General features: G+C 39.6%; 1 protein-coding gene across 1 annotated transcript in view; it reads right to left on the minus strand.

Moving 5' to 3' along the window:
* LOC117529998 (alanine--glyoxylate aminotransferase 2, mitochondrial-like) overlaps positions 1–21,290 on the minus strand; it is a 30,507-nt gene extending 9,217 nt beyond the window's left edge. The window contains 5 exon segments of the mRNA XM_034192924.1: positions 1,445–1,539; positions 1,634–1,757; positions 1,848–2,038; positions 4,081–4,169; positions 21,165–21,290. Coding sequence (XP_034048815.1) covers positions 1,445–1,539; positions 1,634–1,757; positions 1,848–2,038; positions 4,081–4,116 — 446 coding nt within the window. The 5' untranslated portion in view covers positions 4,117–4,169; positions 21,165–21,290.
* Positions 21,291–21,965: the final 675 nt, after the last annotated feature.

The raw sequence follows: 21,965 nt of genomic DNA on the forward strand, positions 1-21,965 counted from the left end.
TGTTCATCTACAATGATCTCCAGTGCTTTAAAATGGACAAAAAAAAAAAAAAAAACAGACGCGTGGAAGAAAACGGAAAACAACCATCAAAATGGATAGAAGAATAACCAGAATGGCAAAGGCTCACCCATTGATCAGCTCCAGGATGACCAAAGACAGTCTGGAGTTACCTGTAAGTGCTGTGACAGTTAGAAGATGCCTGTGTGAAGCTAATTTATTTGCAAGAATCCCCCGCAAAGTCCCTCTGTTAAATAAAAGATGTGCAGAAGAGGTTACAATTTGCCAAAGGACACATCAACTGGCCTAAAGAGAAATGGAGGAATATTTTGTGGACTGATGAGAGTAAAATTGTTCTTTTTGGGTCCAAGGGCCACAGACAGTTTGTGAGACGACCCCCAAACTCTGAATTCAAGCCACAGTTCACAGTGAAGACAGTGAAGCATGGTGGTGCAAGCATCATGATATGGGCATGTTTCTCCTACTATGGTGTTGGGCCTATATATCACATACCAGGTATCATGGATCAGTTTGGATATGTCAAAATACTTGAAGAGGTCATGTTGCCTTATGCTGAAGAGGACATGCCCTTGAAATGGGTGTTTCAACAAGACAATGACCCCAAGCACACTAGTAACCCAGCAAAATCTTGGTTCCAAACCAACAAAATGAATGTTTTGGAATGGCCTGCCCAATCCCCGGACCTAAATCCAATTGAGAACTTGTGGGGTGACATCAAAAAAGCTGTTTCCGAAGCAAAACCAAGAAATGTGAATGAATTGTGGAATGTTGTTAAAGAATCTTGGAGTGGAGTAACAGCTGAAAGGTGCCACAAGTTGTTTGACTCCATGCCTCGCAGATGTGAAGAAATCATGAAAAACTGTGGTTATACAACTAAATACTAGTTTAGTGATTCACAGGATTGCTAAAAAAGCAGTTTGAACATAACAGTTTTGAGTTTGTAGCGTCAACAGCAGATGCTACTATTATTGTGAACACCCCCTTTTCTACTTTTTTTTTTTTTACTAATAGCCCAGTTTCATAGCCTTAAGAGTGTGCATATCATGAATGCTTGGTGTTGTTGGATTTGTGAGAATCTACTGGTACCTTGTTTCCCATGTAACAATAAGAAATATACTCAAAACCTGGATTAATCTTTTTAGTCACATAGCACTACTATTATTCTGAACACTACTGTACATTTTACACAACGTCCCAACTTCACTGGAATTGGGATTGTAGGAACAACAGGCTAACAGGATCATGGTTATAAACTGGAGATCTGGATGGACCCTATGTTTTTTAGTATGGTAGTCAACAACAATTCAAGACACAAGAGAAACTGCAGTTTGTTTGGAAGACAACCCACTGTGGCAACTGAGATAGGACTCAAATTAATTTTGCTTTCAAGCATGAGGTACACACAAGGTTGTCTTTAAATACGTACCTGAATGTGATTATGTCATAGTTGCCTGTGTAAAGTCGAGCCATTAATATAGCCATATCGTTGGCTTCTGAGCCACTGTTGGTCAAGTATACCACCTGGACAGTGAGACAAAACCAAGGGGGTAATTCAGTCTCGGATGTAGTCACATTCCTCTCCCCAGGTGAACAAATTAAAAACCTGTCACAGTACCTTAAGAGGATCAGGTAAGTATGACACTAGTTTCTCACAATACTCATGGAGAAAAGGATGGACGTAGATATTAGTGGTGTGCCAAAGTCTCTTCAACTGCTTCTCGGCTGCTGCTGTCACCTTCCTGCATTCACACATAGATATCAGAGTGAGAAACCTTTTGATTGGAAACTTTTTATCAGAGGGTAATTCAGTAAAATACAAAGGACTTTACGGGTGACAGTGGCCCACACTGATGGTAGCAACACCAGCAAACAGGTCCAAGTATCACTTGCCATCCACGTCCCACAACCACTGCATGTATCCTTGGTGCAGGAACACCGGCTTCTGATAGTATGTCACCTTCATGGTCACAGGATTACAGTTCTGCCTGCGAATCTCCATCATCCTTTCTTTGGGAATACCCTGGACAGACACAAAGACGAAGCAAAAACGTACAGGATCATTATTCTTTTAACTTAAGCCACAGCATGTAAACCAGTAGTGGAGCACCTTGATGCTTGGCCTTTGACTCTAGGTGCCTGTAGGTCAGTGTAGCTCAAAGCCTTGGTCATCTCAAGAAAATTCAAGGGATTTTCAAAGCATATGGAATTTTGCCACGATGAAACAATTTTGCCACGTTGAAACAATTGATGTACCCATTGAACTTGTATGATACAGAATATTACTCTTCTGGGAAACAACTGCTGGTCTTGAAATTACATTTGTAATGTACTCATTTTGGTTTTAAATGTCCTTTTTGTGAGGGACTTCAAGCCTTTGCCTTGCCCATGAAGGGTCAAAAAGCCTTGGCGTGGGCCTTGGGAGTCAAAGCCTTGGGCTTGTGGATTTGGGTCTTGTCTATGATACAGCTAATGCGATCCCCATTAGCTGTTACCAGTGTAGCAGCTACGCTTTCCAGGGTCCACAGCTGACAAATTATAACATTAAAACCAAACACAACACATGCAAACTCTAATAACAAACAAAAAAGTCAAAGCATTTTAAAAAAGATATAACACACTCAAACAAAGATGATCAATCAAATAAAATCAAACCTAAAAATATCATGCAATGTTAAAATACTCGGCCATATGAGCATGTAATCTGTGAAAGAGTGTGTAGAACGAATGTAACCTTTGACCCCTTAGAATAGGTCAAGGTTAACCATCTTTGAACTTGTCCAAGGTCTGTGTCCCAAGAATGGTCCCTGTGAATTTGAAGACCCCGGCCGTAATAGGACTGGACTTACGCTGAGCACAGACAGACACAAAGTCTTCGCAATACCCGATGGCCATATTCTGGTCTTGGGTAATAAGTACATGTATTTTTTTCACATTTGTATGACTCTGTTAAGAAACACTTGATTGATTGTTAATGTGTTTTCCAAATAGTCTTTTAAAACTTGCCTTACCGTGTACTTCAGTTATTATACAGTGCACCCAGAAAGTATTCATCCAACCACTAACCAGGAGTGACAAAAAAGTTTTTTTGTTTTCATTCATATTCTCTGAAAAGTGGCCAACGATCGAAAAATTCTGCCATGGTATGTAAATATATGAGCACAACTGTATGTAGACAAGTGTGTGTCTTTCCAAATCATGTCCAATCAACTGAATTTACCCCAGGTGGACTCCGCTGTAGAAACAAGGATGATCAGAGAAACGGGATGCACTTGAGCTCAATTTTGAGCTTCATGGTAAAGGCTGCGAATCCTTAGGTACATGTGATTTTCTTAGGGTTTTTTTTGGAGGGGGTTGTTTTAAATAAATTTGCAAAAATCTCATAAGAACTTTTTTCATGTTATTATAGGGTATTGTGTGTAGAATTCTGAGGTGAAAAAATGAATTTCACCCCTTTTGGAATAAAGCTGTAACATAACAAAATGTGTAAAAAGTGAAGCGCTGTGAATAATTTCCAGATGCACTGTAGTTGACAACTTGTTCCATAAAGCGATGAATCGGTTTGGTTAGATTCTCATGATGTCGCCAATCGCTTGGTGACATCATGAACTTTAAGATGGTAAAACAGTTGCATGTTCATTCCTTCTTATGAGTAGCTGTAAAAGTATGTTTTTGATAGATTTAACATCTCGTCGTAATTGTTCAGATGAGCTGCGCTGTGATGCGCTGAGTCAATGACTCACACTCAGTGATTTTTAATCATTTTCATAATTTTTTAACATTTCAAAACTTTCATTGCGCATTTGCATGAAGCCGCGCATGGTTTACAATGAGTTTATTCTCTGGCATAGCAGATTGCGTATCATGCGCAAATCAAATTTGTGCAAGGGTCAGGGCACCTTCACAGTTATTAGCCTACCACCTTCCCCGACTGACTCAGTCACCACCACCACAAGGAAGAAAGGAATTAACAAAACAGAGGTTGAATGCTGTGTTCATCCACTCACTCACAAAACCAAGTCAATATTTAAATAAAGATCATGGAACCAAATCAAACTTTCTCACCTTGTATTCCACTGGTTTAAAATCACAGGGAGGCATCTATGGGACGTCTGCAGGCCCATGTTTTGTGGCTGCCAACTGACATAAAGCACCTATGAAATAAGGCGAATGATTCATTTTTGGAACTTTGCTATAAACATTTTTGCATCTCACAACCATGTATTAATCAGTGATTTCCTTCAGATGACTTTTAAACACACAGATTATTATCTTGTTTTTATGCATAAAACATCTGTGATTAACCATTAATTTCCAGAAAGATAAGATTTTTTTTTTTTTATTGTCATTACAACAAGTGCAACCAAATTATCTTCACACCCAATCACCTCAGACAAAAATACAGCAATTAAACCACAATTATTACTAGTTGAACGTAATAACGGCACACATCAGAATTAAAACAACCACACATATACATTTGATTGTTTATGTACACTAAACTTTAAGACAGTCCGTCATCTGAATTGAGGCAATGTGAGTGAGGGGTGGCCGCAGCAGTATCCCGTGCAGCCGCCAGCTCGGGGGGAGTGGCAGGGTGGAGGCAAGGGGGGTAGTAGGGGTAGGAGTGGGCCGTGCATCATGTGTGCAGATGAGGTGAGTTTGTATCAGTCAGACTTAGACTTAGATGACTTTATTCATCCCACCAGGGGCAATTGGTTTCAGCAGCTTGCGTACTGGCACACAAAACACAGTAACCACCCAATACAAAAAAATACATAGAAAATAAGTTAGCCAAAAAAAATAAAAATAAAATAGAATACCATGGGATACAGTGTCATCACAACCATTTTATATATATATATATATATATATATATATATATATATATATATAAAAAGAAAGAAAAACCCTACAAAGAGTTTAAGAGACGAATTGCAGAGGGAATAAAAGATTTTAACAACCGGTTCGTCTTGCAGACAGATGAAACATAGCGACGACCTGAAGGCAACAGGGAAAATTCACCTTGCCAGCACGTGACCAGGAGAAGACAAAATACAATTTGCTTTCCTCAAAATTTACTGGTCACAAAAATTAGATCCCTAAATTTCACTCCAGTGATCTTTGAACATATTTTTATAATACTGTACAAGCTGTTTTTATCTTTCAGTGCGAGGCTGTGAAACCAGCAGATGAAAGAGAAACAGGAGACTTTCAATAAAAGACTGATAAAACGACACATAATAACAGCTGACAGAGAAATAATTCAGTTTGCGAAGGAGATAGACTCTCTGTTGCTCTCGCTTCACAATATCTGCAGCATTCACATCAAATCTCAGCTTCTCGTCAACAAAGGTGCCTAGGTATTTATATGCAGGAACTCTCCACAGCTTTGCCATGAATGATGCTGTCTGTAGCTAAACTTTTATTACGTCTAAAATCAATTATGAGCTCCTTAGTTTTAGACACATTTAGGTCTAACAGTTTATGTGACACCATGAAACAAAATCATCGAGGGCCTCCCCGTGTTGTGATTCAGCTCCTTGAAGAAGGGACAGCAGAGCAGTATCATCAGAAAACTTGACTAGGTAGCTACCTTACCTAACGCTTCTGCATTCATCTGTGTATAAAATAAAAAGTAGGGGGGAAAGAACACAGCCTTGTGGTGAACCTGTGGACAAAGCTAAGGAGTCTGAAACACAACCGTTTACAAAAACCCTCTGCTTCCTGTTAAAAAATCTGACAACCATAAAACAATCCGGTGGGGCAATTTAAAATCACACATTAGCCTCTTAAGTAAAAGATGCAGCTGCATCAAATTAAAAGCCGAAGAAAAATCAGCAAATAAAAGCCGAGCACGGGCTTGAGGTTTTTCCAAATGTCTGTAGAGGCAATTAAGGATAAAAAGCTTGGCGTCCTCTACACCTTTACCTGCCTGATAAGCAAACTGGAGTGGTGTTAAAGATTTTATATATATATATATTTTTATCACTGTTAAACATTTGTTCCTTTGTCTTTGTTCTGATGAAACGTTATTGGGCTGTTTTGCACCTGTCTTAACGCAACCCTGAGAATGTACTTGTTATTATTACACTGATAGCTCAACTTTGTTTTTGTAGCCACTAACGACTGGGAGTGAAGCATGCTGGGGTCAGGCTGAACTGGGAGTGAAGAGATGGAGGTTGTTTTTGACTGTTGTAAATTTATGACCTTGTTTTGTGCAGTACAGGAACATTCCAAGCAGATGAAGAACAGATAAGTACAACAGACGAGCCTGCAAGAATAGGATGTGCTGACCTCCATTGATAAGATTAAACAAAAGTTTCTCCACGCAGCTGCAATCATTAGTATACGTGCCATAAGATGTTCTGTTTTACGGGAAGAAACTTGTCTTGCGATGTTTCCCCCCACCCTTAGGACAAGTTTCACAATGTGGGTAGGGCTTTCTCCTAATAAAAAGAGTGAGCATGCGCAGCAGTCCTCAGTGCTCTCAGTGGTACTACGTGTACGGACTGTCTGCACTCCTCGCGAGCTAAATTTGACTTTCTGTCTCACTGGTGTTTCTTGACTCTGTTTGTCTTGTTAAAGGTTTTAAGAATGTTTGGAGGAGAAAATACCCAACAAGTGGGTTGATGCTCCCCTCCATATTTGAAATAATCATATTCTTCATAGTTTTCTCAAAGACCTTCATACACAGTGACATAAGTGCTACTGGTCTAAAAATCATTAAACTGTTTGGGGAATGGATTTTTTGGAACAGGGAGTATGATTGAAGATTTCCATACGTCAGGTACTTGGCCACAGCTAAGTGACCTCTGAAAGATGTGGTGGAGGACACTGCTAAGTTGGTCAGCACAATACCTTAATGTGCGTCCACAAATTCCATCTGGGCCACAGGACTTTCTTACATTAACCATCTTCAGGAGCTTGTTTACACTTTCCTCACTGATGACTATACGAGGGTAGGCTGAAAGGTTCTAAGGCTCCCCATGAAGGAGTAATGCATTAACTGCATTATAGTGAGCCTTAGAACTTTTCAGCCTACCCTCGTACTACAGTCAGTAGCAGAGGGAATACTCTCAAGAGAGAATTTGTCTGAAAAATCATGGTTCTCGAACCTGGAGTAAAAACGATTAAAAGCATTTGGCAGATCTTCATTGCTCCCCTCTATTCTAATTGGTGCTCTGTTATTTTCCTGTTGGACATTAGTGACTAAGGCCATAGATTTGATGCCTCTCCAGACCGCCCGCAGATCACCACTACTATACCTATGTTCTATCTTGTCTTTATAAGCTCTTTTGGCTTTCCAAATTTCATTCTTAACCTCTTTGTTAATTTCTTTCCTTTCCTGATTATTCCCTATATAAAAAATTATTTTCTTCTTATTTATGACATTCTTTAAGTTTTTAGTAACAAACAGTTTATTATTAGGATAAACAATGATGTTCTTCTGGGGGATATTAGTGTCAACACAGAAAGATATATAGGAGGAGACAGTCTGTGTCAGTTCATTCAGGTCAAAACATGAATTATAAAAAGACATCCCACAATGTACATTCAAAACAAGCTTTCAAATTGTCAATACACTCCTCTGACCAACACTTCACTGTCTTTAGAGTCTGCTCACATCATTTACAGACTGGCCTGTAAGTCGGCAAAAGAAGGACACTGCTATGATACGAAGCTCCAAAGGAAGGCATACTAATGGACCTGTAAGCTTTGGCTACTGAGCCATAGCACAGTCAATAGTGGAGTTCCTCATAGTTGTTGGACAGGTGACATATGGAAAGAAGGACTGTTGGGAGAGGTGGAAGCTGGCGTCTGTCACCCAGCCCGGCTCCTCTCAGCCGACGCTGAACGCCACCCCTCCTCCCTCTTTTCCTTCAGCGTTTCCTCGGCACAAATCCACTTACTGTGGCATTAAAAGTCCTGCATGGTAAGCAGGGGGAATATGAGAATTCCAGACCTATTGCTGGTGAACGGAGAGACAGTAGGAGCTCCCGGCTGTAGGTGATCCTACCAGCATTCATGTCTCCACCATCTTGGTGGCTGCTAATACCTTGACACACCAGAGTGCAGAGAGTGACAAAAATCCCGATGTAGACCCCCTTCATAGTTCAACGTAATTCCACTTGACGTCCCAGGCATTAAATGTTAAAAGTGTGAAAAGAGAGAAACATCAAAACACGCAACAGTCGGACAAACAATGCCGCAGCGAGCTGCACAGTGTCGCACAGGTGAGTGAGCGCCACTGAAGCCACCCCCAGTCAAATGAGTTTGTATCAGTTTCTGTCAGTGTGTGCATAATGTCTGGAGTTGCCTTGACAACATCAGACTCTAAGGGAGGGCAGAAAGATAAGAGGGGCAGCTGAATGGTTAACCAAGGCCATAGAGATTCTTCTGGAGGAAAACAGCGGGGTATTTTGACCTTCGGAAGCTGATAAGCCTGCCATGTTTAGGATTAAGCAGAGAAACACCATTTACAGCTCCTCTGACCCACCCAAATCCAATGTATGAGTATTCCCTGGTCTCCGACATCTTCCTTTGCAAGGCATACATTTGCTCTGAGATATTTTCCAACTTACGTCTGAGTTCAAGGGCTAATGCAGTCTGAGACTGTACCACTTTGCCCAATTAACTCATTAATCTTGACGGACTGGTGAGGGGTCGTGGTTACGGTAGCAGCTGTCTTGCCAATTCCCTGGTAGGTCAGGGCAGCACATAAACCAATAAGCACCAGCTCTCTCACTATAAAACCAAATATAAATAAGTCTTCAATGTCTTCCACAGAGAGTGGTACCAAGCACGCAACGCGCCACCTCTCACCAGGCATCGAGAACATAGCCGGCAGAGTAGGTTCCATCTGGGCGCACAGGGTCTGCCAGCCCTGATTTCCTTGTTGAAACAATGGTGTCAGTAGCATTCAGAGACCAGCTCATCAATTCAATGGTTAAATCCAATTATAGTTTGAAGAATTCACAGTTCGGTGAAGTGGGGCCTTTGAAGGTTGGCGCATAGATAGAGGAGAGAAGAGGAGATGTGACCGCCCTCGCCAGAGTCCCAAGCTCAAGTTCATATGAAACCAACTCAAAATCTATGAGATATGAGGTGCATTCAAAAAGTATCAGATATTATTGTATCCCATGGAAACAAATAAAGCATGGTAGTTATCGTTTGGCTGGGAGGTGTAGGGAACCTTCTTTCACATGCATGAATGTTTTCTCATCCACAGAGCACACCAGTTGCAAGCAGTCAGCCTTAGAATGAACATGTGTATTGAGCAGCCATCGGAGTCTCTTTTGCAATAACATGATGGAATGATTTGAGTAAAAATATTGCATCAAATTTTGCCAAAAGCTTGGCGATACCCAAGTGAAAACCATTCACAAGATTCAGCAGGCTATTGGCCATGATGCCATGGCATTGCGCAAATAGATGCAAAGTGTCGATATCATTCCGAGGAGGATCTACAGCGAGTGAGATTGCATCAGAATTTTGGCTCTCTGTTGGGACTGTTTACACAGAGACTGCTACCTGCTGCTTTGGACTTGAACTAACAGTCTTTTTCAAGACTTTTTTACTTTTTTACCTTTTTACTTTTTTTACTTTTTTACTGTGCTCCAACGCCTAAGGAAGACCTCTAACGGTCGAAACATCGCGACGGAGCACTTTTATCAGCTAACTTTCATCAGCGTTGGCAAGCTAACTAGCTTGCTAACGCTTTTGTTTTTATTTTTTTATTTTTATTTTTTTTATTTTATTTTAGCACCGTTGTCGTGCGTTCGCTGTTGTCGTGCGTTTCCTGTGCTGCTTCATGGCCTGTTTGGTGCCTTGATTGGGGCACTCCTTCTGCTGAATCACCTCTAAATTATTTACACATTATTCACTTTGTGTCTTTTTAGGAATCCGCTAGGTTGCGTAGCTACTAGCTCTTAGCCGTACTTTTCTGCTCTGGGTGTGAAATGTTTAGTTATTCCTCGGCCTCCTTTAGCAGTAACGGTACTTGTAATAAGTGCAGCTTATTCGTAGCTTTGGAGGCCAGGCTGGGCGAATTGGAGACTCGGCTCCGCACCGTGGAAAATTCTACAGCTAGCCAGGCCCCTGTAGTCGGTGCGGACCAAGGTAGCTTAGCCGCCGTTAGTTCCCCCCTGGCAGATCCCGTGCAGTCGGGAAAGCAGGCTGACTGGGTGACTGTGAGGAGGAAGCGTAGCCCTAAACAGAAGCCCCGTGTACACCGTCAACCCGTTCGCATCTCTAACCGTTTTTCCCCACTCGACGATACACTCGCCGAGGATGAAACTCTGGTTATTGGCGACTCTGTTTTGAGAAATGTGAAGTTAGCGACACCAGCAACCATTGTCAATTGTCTTCCGGGGGCCAGAGCAGGCGACATCGAAGGACATTTGAAATTGCTGGCTAAGGCTAAGCGTAAATTTGGTAAGATTGTAATTCACGTTGGCAGTAATGACACTCGGTTGCGCCAATCGGAGGTCACTAAAATTAACATTAAATCGGTGTGTAACTTTGCAAAAACAATGTTGGACTCTGTTGTTTTCTCTGGGCCACTCCCCAATCAGACCGGGAGTGACATGTTTAGCCGCATGTTCTCCTTGAATTGCTGGCTGTCTGAGTGGTGTCCAAAAAATGAGGTGGGCTTCATTGATAATTGGCAAAGCTTCTGGGGAAAACCTGGTCTTGTTAGGAGAGACGGCATCCATCCCACTTTAGATGGAGCAGCTCTCATTTCTAGAAATCTGGCCAATTTTCTTGGATCCTCCAAACTGTGACTGTCCAGCGTTGGGACCAGGAGGCAGAGCTGTGGTCTTATACACCACTCTGCAGCTTCTCTCCCCCTGCCATCCCCTCATTACCCCATCCCCGTAGAGACAGTGGCTGCTCCCAGACCACCAATAACCAGCAAAAATCTATTTAAGCATAAAAATTCAAAAAGAAAAAATAATATAGCACCTTCAATTGCACCACAGACTAAAACAGTTAAATGTGGTCTATTAAACATTAGGTCTCTCTCTTCTAAGTCCCTGTTGGTAAATGATATAATAATTGATCAACGTATTGATTTATTCTGCCTAACAGAAACCTGGTTACAGCAGGATGAATATGTTAGTTTAAATGAGTCAACACCCCCGAGTCACACTAACTGTCAGAATGCTTGTAGCACGGGCCGGGGCGGAGGATTAGCAGCAATCTTCCATTCCAGCTTATTAATTAATCAAAAACCTAGACAGAGCTTTAATTCATTTGAAAGCTTGTCTCTTAGTCTTGTCCATCCAAACTGGAAGTCCCAAAAACCAGTTTTATTTGTTATTATCTATCGTCCACCTGGTCGTTACTGTGAGTTTCTCTGTGAATTTTCAGACCTTTTGTCTGACTTAGTGCTTAGCTCAGATAAGATCATTATAGTGGGCGATTTTAACATCCACACAGATACTGAGAATGACAGCCTCAACACTGCATTTAATCTATTATTAGACTCTATCGGCTTTGCTCAAAAAGTAAATGAGTCCACCCACCACTTTAATCATATTTTAGATCTTGTTCTGACTTATGGTATGGAAATAGAAAACTTAACAGTATTCCCTGAAAACTCCCTTCTGTCTGATCATTTTTTAATATCATTTACATTTACCCTGATGGACTACCCTGCAGTGGGGAATAAGTTTCATTACACTAGAAGTCTTTCAGAAAGCGCTGTAACTAGGTTTAAGGATATGATTCCTTCTTTATGTTCTCTAATGTCATATACCAACACAGAGCAGAGTAGCTACCTAAACTCTGTAAGGGAGTTAGAGTATCTCGTCAATAGTTTTACATCCTCATTGAAGACAACTCTGGATGCTGTAGCTCCTCTAAAAAAGAGAGCTTTAAATCAGAAGTGTCTGACTCCGTGGTATAACTCACAAACTCGTAGCTTAAAGCAGATAACCCGTAAGTTGGAGATTAAATGGTGTCTCACTAATTTAGAAGATCTTCACTTAGCCTGGAAAAAGAGTTTGTTGCTCTATAAAAAAGCCCTCCGTAAAGCTAGGACATCTTTCTACTCATCACTAATTGAAGAAAATAAGAACAACCCCAGGTTTCTTTTCAGCACTGTAGCCAGGCTGACAAAGAGTCAGAGCTCTATTGAGCTGAGTATTCCATTAACTTTAACTAGTAATGACTTCATGACTTTCTTTGCTAACAAAATTTTGACTATTAGAGAAAAAATTACTCATAACCATCCCAAAGATGTATCGTTATCTTTGGCTGCTTTCAGTGATGCCGGTATTTGGTTAGACTCTTTCTCTCCGATTGTTCTGTCTGAGTTATTTTCATTAGTTACTTCATCCAAACCATCAACATGCTTATTAGACCCCATTCCTGCCAGGCTGCTCAAGGAAGTCCTACCATTATTTAATGCTTCAATCTTAAATATGATCAATCTATCTTTGTTAGTTGGTTATGTACCACAGGCCTTTAAGGTGGCAGTAATTAAACCATTACTTAAAAAGCCATCACTTGACCCAGCTATCTTAGCTAATTATAGGCCAATCTCCAACCTTCCTTTTCTCTCAAAGATTCTTGAGAGGGTAGTTCTAAAACAGCTAACTGATCACCTGCAGAGGAATGGTCTATTTGAAGAGTTTCAGTCAGGTTTTAGAATTCATCATAGTACAGAAACAGCATTAGTGAAGGTTACAAATGATCTTCTTATGGCTTCGGACAGTGGACTTATCTCTGTGCTTGTTCTGTTGGACCTCAGTGCTGCTTTTGATACTGTTGACCATAAAATTTTATTACAGAGATTAGAGCATGTCATAGGTATTAAAGGCACTGCGCTGCGGTGGTTTGAATCATATTTGTCTAATAGATTACAGTTTGTTCATGTAAATGGGGAATCTTCTTCACAGACAAAAGTTAATTATGGAGTTCCACAAGGTTCTGTGCTAGGACCAATTTTATTCACTTTATACATGCTTCCCTTAGGCAGTATTATTAGACGGTATTGCTTAAATTTTCATTGTTACGCAGATGATACCCAGCTTTATCTATCCATGAAGCCAGAGGATACACACCAATTAGCTAAACTGCAGGATTGTCTTACAGACATAAAGACATGGATGACCTCTAATTTCCTGCTTTTAAACTCAGATAAAACTGAAGTTATTGTACTTGGCCCCACAAATCTTAGAAGCATGGTGTCTAACCAGATCGTTACTCTGGATGGCATTTCCCTGATCTCTAGTAATACTGTGAGAAATCTTGGAGTCATTTTTGATCAGGATATGTCATTCAAAGCGCATATTAAACAAATATGTAGGACTGCCTTTTTGCATTTACGCAATATCTCTAAAATCAGAAAGGTCTTGTCTCAGAGTGATGCTGAAAAACTAATTCATGCACTTATTTCCTCTAGGCTGGACTATTGTAATTCATTATTATCAGGTTGTCCTAAAAGTTCCCTAAAAAGCCTTCAGTTGGTTCAGAATGCTGCAGTTAGAGTACTGACGGGGACTAGCAGGAGAGAGCATATCTCACCCGTGTTGGCCTCTCTTCATTGGCTTCCTGTTAATTCTAGAATAGAATTTAAAATTCTTCTTCTTACTTATAAGGTTTTGAATAATCAGGTCCCATCTTATCTTAGGGACCTCGTAGTACCATATTACCCCATTAGAGCGCTTCGCTCTCAGACTGCGGGCTTACTTGTAGTTCCTAGGGTTTGTAAGAGTAGAATGGGAGGCAGAGCCTTCAGCTTTCAGGCTCCTCTCCTGTGGAACCAGCTCCCAATTCAGATCAGGGAGACAGATACCCTCTCTACTTTTAAGATTAGGCTTAAAACTTTCCTTTTCGCTAAGGCTTATAGTTAGGGCTGGATCGGGTGACCCTGGACCATCCCTTGGTTATGCTGCTTTAGACGTAGACTGTGGGGGGGTTCCCATGATGCACTGTTTCTTTCTCTTTTTGCTCCGTATGCATCACTCTGCATTTAATCATTAGTGATCGATCTCTGCCCCCCTTCACGGCATGTCTTTTTCCTGGTTCTTTCCCTCAGCCCCAACCAGTCTCAGCAGAAGACTGCCCCTCCCTGAGCCTGGTTCTGCTGGAGGTTTCTTCCTGTTAAAAGGGAGTTTTTCCTTCCCACTGTGGCCAAGTGCTTGCTCATAGGGGGTCGTTTTGACCGTTGGGGTTTTTCATAATTATTGTATGGCCTTGCCTTACAATATGGAGCGCCTTGGGGCAACTGTTTGTTGTGATTTGGCGCTATATAAGAAAAAAGTTGATTGATTGATTGAAATAAAAGAGTGGTATAACCACTTCAAAAATGGGTGCACCTCAATAGAGAGCGACACACGTTCCGGTAGGCCACCCACAAGCCAAAATGACCAAGTACTGACTTTGGTCGTGGATGACCGTCATGTCACCATCCAAGAACTTGCAGATGAGGTGTGGATACGTACAGGTTTGGTACATTAAACTTTGGCAGAGGATTTGGGCATGCAGAGCATCAGTGAAATTCTTGCTGAGCCTGCTGATTGGTGGAGTAGAAGCAACTACATCTAGAAGTCTCACAGAACATGTTGGAATATGCAAACAGTGACCCTGACTTCCTGAACACCATCATCACTGGTGATGAGACATGGGATTACAGGTACAACCTAGAAACCAAATCTCAGTCAGTCATCGCAATGGAAATCCAACATCATAGAGGCCAAATCAAAATCAAATCAAATCAATTTTATTTATATAGCGCCAAATCACAACAAACAGTTGCCCCAAGGCGCTTTATATTGTAAGGCAAGGCCATACAATAATAAGCATAATAATGGCCAAAGAAAGCATGGCAGATGTGCAGCAATGTCAAAGTCATGATGGCTGTTTTCTGAGACTCCCGTGTGGTGGTGCTTCATGATTATGCACCAGAAAGGCCAAAATATGAATGAAAAGTATTATCAGGAGGTCCTACGGCACCTTCATAATGCTGGACACCGCATATGACCGGATCTTGATGACAATGCACCCGCCCATTTTGCTCAGTTGATTCAGGCTTTCCTGGCCAAACACAGCACTCCTGTGATTTGCCAGGATTCAGGACAACTCTGTGAATGTCCTTGAGTGGCCCAGCCAGAGCCCAGACCTGAATCTGACTGAACATCTCTGGAGAGATCTGAAAATGGCTGTGAACCAATGCTCTCCATCCAACCTGATGGAGCTTGAGAGGTGCTGCAAAGAGGAATGGGCAAAACTGCCCAAAGATAGGTGCACCAAACTTGTGGCATCATATTGTGATTGCTGCCGAATGTGCATCAACAAATTATTGAGCAAAGGGTGTGAATACTTATATTTTAATAAATTTGCAGTAATTAAAAAAAAATTTCATGTTGTCATTATAGAGAATTGTGAGAAGAATTTTGCATGGAAAAATTAATTTACTCCATTTTGGAATAAGGCTGTAACATAATGAGGAAAAAGTGAAGTGCTGTGAATACTTTATGGATGCAATATATATATATATATAAATAAAAGTAACACCATGTCAGATTAAGATTAAAAATTACTATGCTGTAAATTTATAGCCCAGTGCAACAGTCCACAAAGACAGTAAGACAGTAAATACATGATGTTTTTCAAACAGCCATGGCATGGTTGTCGATGGTAGTTCTTCATTGTGCTGTCTGAGACATCCTGAGAATTTGTAAGATCTCCAAGAAGTTGTTGAACATCATAGCCAACCGTCACACAGGTACCATGAGTGCTGTACAGCGCAAGAACAGAAACTGTAAAAACAGTAAAAATGTGTTCCTCAGGGGTGTTCTTGCTACTACACTGATAATAATTTATGGGGTTGTGAAAAAGAGCAAAATCTGTACGTTTGTTGACAAGAATGTTTTAATGACCTTGACTTTGCATACAACGCTATGCTCTTTGGGGAATCAATTGATACTGTGACTGCAGTACTTGAGAAGTTGAACAAAGAATCAGTATCTGGGTTTGCGGGTGTCCTGGACTCAAGACAAAGATTCCGGCTTTCTGTTAGTTCCGGGACTCAGCCGTCAGAAGTGTTTCTGTGTTTAGTGAAAGTTTTAAACTTGCAGTGCCCTCCAAAAGTATTGGGCCCCCTTGGTATTTCACATATTAAATTTGATCGTGCCATTTCAAATACAAAAAGTAAATCAGGCTTCTCAATATAAAAATTTCTAAAATTATGTTCTATAAACAAGTTCAAAGGAAATCTCTACAACTTGATATAAAATAATTAAAATATAAAAGCCAAGATGATGGGTTGCATAAGTAATGGAACACTGGTATAACACCTGCAAACACCCCAGAAGACATTACAGGCTTCTCTGCCTGCGACTGGAGCAGTTGTGCATAGTGCATGTTTTGCATTTTGTATCACCAGTTATACAGCTTCATGACGAAGTGGCATGGAGATGGCTTTTCTTCAAAAGAAATGGCATAAACAAATTAAAATACCATGGGGCCCAATATGTTTAAAGCGCACTGTAACATACCATGTCAGATTAAGATTAAAAATTACTATGCTGTAAATTTACAGCCCAGTGCAACAGTCCACAATGACAGTGAATACATGATGTTTTTTGGAAAGCCATTCAGGTGCCTGGTTTTGAGAACCAGGGATGGTACAGGTTGAAAAGGTTTTTTATCCAATGGGAACTCTCCCTACCCACTTAAGTGGCTCAAGAAAATGGACAGCATGTATATAAGTGATATTTACACAATGAGGGTAGTAAACAACATATACAAGAAATATAGTTACTACATAATATGAGTTAGCTTCTAAAATCTAAATATTCATACAAGAGAAGATTGTAGTACATGTTAACCTAGTATAGAGACTTATTGTAAAACTAAATTATAGCTAGTAGGCTAAGCTATATATATGGTTATTTTATTACAGAAACAGAAGCTATGATATAATATGTTTAGGTATCTATCTAAAGTTCACCCTGCTAACTTACTATAGGAAGACAAAATCCATACTCTACATGCTTTCTAATGGAAACCCCAAACTTAGATACTATCTGTTGATATCGATTAAAGAACCCATAAACTGAAGAACCATTAAAAATCTACACCATGCAAAATAAAAGTGAAAATCACAAAAGAAAGCTAACTATAGCTACATGAGCTACCATTAATTTAGCCATTAATTAGCCAACCGTACCTTGCTAGCCAACAAGGTAAAACAAAGCTGGTAACTAGCGTATAAAGTACCATGGCATCGTTTAACCCCTTAACGCCATCGTCGCATATATGCAACAATCGCTGACTCAAATATGCAACTTACCAAATTGACCTGTATGCCTGTTGTCGCAAATTTGCAACATACCATTATTATTATTATAACATTATAACATAAAGTCATTACCAGAATACCCAATATTACTATCTAGTTTTTGTGCAAAAGTGAAATTAATAATCTCAACATTATTTACCATCTACTTAAAGGCAAAAACACACACAAAACATTTTTTTACATACAGCTATATAAATTCGGGCGTTAAGGGGTTAACCCTACAATAACGGTATTAACAAATGTAAACAAAAATGTGTATTAATGTTATCTTCCCAAACAGAACAGAACCGACTATATTGTTAGCTATGACAAATGCTACTGCAGCCAGCTCGATAACCTAACATTAGCTATTAGGTTTAACTAATTGTACCCCACTCCTAAATTTTTATCACTAATATTATAATATTAAAAAAAGAACAAGAAAAAGGACATTTGTATGTATTCACAACCATAAAGCGTGCTGAAATGTATATGGAGACAAGATACAAGTACCTTATTGAAAGGATACTGAGGTGGAACCGCTCCTGGCTGAGAGCTCGGGGCTCGCGCTGCAGCGACATGTAGGCCAGGTTGGCCTTTAACTAGCTCGACGGAGAGGGAGAAATTCCAGGTAAGTTAACGTTGACAGTGGTAAGCCTATTACTATTTAGGTAGCAAACTCATCGTAAGAAAATAAAAGGAAAACAAACCCTAAAAATGAAGAGTGATAAAATGATGTTTAACTGGCATATATATATATATATATATATATATATATATATATATATATATATATATATATATATATATATATATATATATATATGGTGAATGAGGCCTAGGCAGGTTATTAGATAATTAATAGCTAGTAGGTTAAGCTGTAATTGTAGCTATGTTACTATAAAACAGAAGCTAAGATATAATATGTTTTAGGTTTCTATCTAAAGTTTATCCTACTGGTTAGGTTATGGATAGCTACTGTAGGCGGACAAATTCCATCTTCTACATGCTTTCTAATGGAAACTCCAAACGTAGATATTATCTCTTGATATCTATTAAAAAATCTTTATTAGTTATTTAAAGTAAGTAGGTCATCAATGTAATGGAAGGTATTACTAAAGGATTTTGCTGACTGACTATTAGTTTTAAGTTTATCTTTCATAAATTTATATTCATAATAAAAAAGGAAAAGGTTAGCTAAAAGTGGAGTACAATCTGTTCCCATAGGTATCCCTACTCTTTGTTTGAAAATTCTGTTGCCAACCTCTTTATAGATATTGTCTACAAGGAATTCTATATGTTATGTTTTCTTCAGTTACATTACGATCACGTGTCGAAGTTGTGTTAGACCAGTATGTAGTGCCATCATTTCTAATAATGATGTATTTATGTATGTATTCTAATCTTAAAAGCTTCCCTGACTAGTTCGCTGATACTGTATATAACTTGGTCATGTCGGATGTTCATATACAGGGTAGAAAAATCTAAACTTTGTTTAACTTTTTAGTTTATTTAAAACCTCTGTGGCATTATCGATAATCCAAAAACAGTTAACTCCAGTGTTCTGAACTATACTTTCGCAGTATTGTTTGAAATGTTTTATAACTAATTTAAGGCTAGAGGTTAGCAGTTGGGATAATGGTTTAGTTGTACATGCAGTAGATGCTGCTATAAATCTACTACCTATTTGATTTGTGTGCATTTTTGGAAGCCAGTAGAAGGATGGTAATTGTTTCATATCGGTAATAATTTGGATGTTATATTTAGTCATAAATTCTTGGTGTTTTGTTACAATATCTTCTATGTGACCATTATAAGACATATATGGGTGATTCTTAGGGCACTTCTACAGGCACTTATTATGTGTCCTTTGATCATATTGTATGAAAAACAGAAAAAAGGGGAAATTTCACACTTTTATAGTTATCTTTACAATGAAAGTGTGTTAAGAACTTTGTTCTAGTAGTCTATGATGGCTTTTTCACCTTTTTTCAGCATCATTATATGCAAATATTGCCGTTTTGTGCTTGCCCCACACCCAGACTTTTGATCTTCAATGATAAAAATGAATGGTAAAGAAACGTTTTTTCTAATGTTTTAAAATATCTCTGAATAAAATATCAGTAAAATAATCAAAACATAATTGGGGTATTCAATGTCATACAACTGTTGTGATTTTTTTAAACAAAATGTAGTTGTCCCACACTATTGCCATAATTTCCACCACAACACTGTAATGTCCCTTTAAACAGTTTGTATGAAAGATTGTTTGGGCAGTTTCTATGGAGATAAACAGTGACATCAGAGCACATGTATATAGCGCCAAATCACAACAAACAGTTGCCCCAAGGCGCTTTATATTGTAAGGCAATGGTGTGGTGGAAATTACATTTACAAGGCCAATAGTGCCCGTAGTTAAAGAATCACCCATATGTTTGTGGGCTAACCCATCACTAGTGCTAAGTTCCTTTAAAACTACATATTTTTTCCAAACTATTAGGATATTGTTGCTGACAAAATCTACCATGGCAAACATGGTAGAGTTGGTAATTCACCTAAAATAACTCTTAACACTTTAAATGTAAAGGGTGTAGTCACTCAATATGTTTATTCATTTTTAATGATGCTTAACGCTCATAAATATACTCAACAAAAATATAAACGCAACACTTTTGGTTTTGCTCCCATTTTGTATGAGATGAACTCAAAGATCTAAAACTTTTTCCACATACACAATATCACCATTTCCCTCAAATATTGTTCACAAACCAGTCGAAATCTGTGATAGTGAGCACTTCTCCTTTGCTGAGATAATCCATCCCACCTCACAGGTGTATCATACCAAGATGCTGATTAGACACCATGATTAGTGCACAGGTGTGCCTTAGACTGCCCACAATAAAAGGCCACTCTGAAAGGTGCAGTTTTGTTTTATTGGGGGGGGATACCAGTCAGTATCAGGTGTGACCACCATTTGCCTCATGCAGTGCAACACATCTCCTTCGCATCATCCGTGAAGAGAACACCTCTCCAACGTGCCAAACGCCAGTGAATGTGAGCATTTGCCCACTCAAGTCGGTTACGACGACGAACGGGAGTCAGGTTGAGACCCCGATGAGGACGACGAGCATGCAGATGAGCTTCCCTGAGACGGTTTCTGACAGTTTGTGCAGAAATTCTTTGGTTATGCAAACCGATTGTTCCAGCAGCTGTCCGAGTGGCTGGTCTCAGACGATCTTGGAGGTGAACATGCTGGATGTGGAGGTCCTGGGCTGGTGTGGTTACATGTGGTCTGAGGTTGTGAGGCTGGTTGGATGTACTGCCAAATTCTCTGAAACAACTTTGGAGACGGCTTATGGTAGAGACATGAACATTCAATACACGAGCAACAGCTCTGGTTGACATTCCTGCTGTCAGCATGCCAATTGCACGCTCCCTCAAATCTTGCGACATCTGTGGCATTGTGCTGTGTGATAAAACTGCACCTTTCAGAGTGGCCTTTTATTGTGGGCAGTCTAAGGCACACCTGTGCCCTAATCATGGTGTCTAATCAGCATCTTGGTATGATACACCTGTGAGGTGGGATGGATTATCTCAGCAAAGGAGAAGTGCTCACTATCACAGATTTAGACTGGTTTGTGAACAATATTTGAGGGAAATGGTGATATTGTGTATGTGGAAAAAGTTTTAGATCTTTGAGTTCATCTCATACAAAATGGGAGCAAAACCAAAAGTGTTGCGTTTATATTTTTGTTGAGTGTATATTTATAAGCTTTACATTTTTGCAGCACCTTTGCCTGCTGTTTTATTTGCACAGTACAGTAGTTCTTATAAATTAATTTCCATGACTCACCACTTTGCAGATGGAATTTAGCCACACCCGGCCAACTGCTCGACTGTCCCATCAAGCCTGCACAGCGGCCGTGAAGAGGTGTTAACATGTTAAACATGATAGCAGGTACAAAAACCAAACAGCTTTCTCACATCGGATCCTCAGGAGCAGGTTTTATATGTTAAAGTCACAATGGCCGGTTCCTGAAACACCCTGTGGGGAATTTATAATGTTGACAGTCTCAACTAAATGTTTGATGGCCCCAAGCTAATGTATCCATACACATTCTGTGTTGTATCGTTAAACCTCAGCTCAAGCACAGCTAACCTAAACTGTAAATATGTCAAAGACAAAACTGACAAGCATTTAGTTGAAACCACCATGAACCACTAATGTTTATGAACTGAGTTTTGAAAAATAAATAAAAAAAATCTAATTAAAAAAAAAAAAAAAAACAGGCATAAAGAGCAGAAATTTTAATGTGTTGTTGTTTAAACATGGAGATTCCCAAAAAGGTTAAAGATGCCAAGATCAGATGATGATGATCAAGATGTATGTAAATAGTGAAATGAAACAGTAGATTCCATTCAGCATACAGTTAATTCACATTACAGAAAGTGTTAAATAATAAATACACATAGATTTGGAAAATAATTTCAAAAAGCCTAATTAATGTGTTTCCAACCTCCTACGCCTCTATCTCATTAAAGGTGATGCTTGGTCACCTTCAATAACCAACCCAATACTTTGCTGACTGGATTATCTATCAGTTGTGCTTTTTGGAATGTGTCCAGCAGGATCAAAAAAGTAGGCTTTTATAAA

Source organism: Thalassophryne amazonica, chromosome 17 (assembly GCF_902500255.1).
Source record: "Thalassophryne amazonica chromosome 17, fThaAma1.1, whole genome shotgun sequence".
NCBI classification, from domain to species: Eukaryota; Metazoa; Chordata; class Actinopteri; order Batrachoidiformes; family Batrachoididae; genus Thalassophryne; species Thalassophryne amazonica.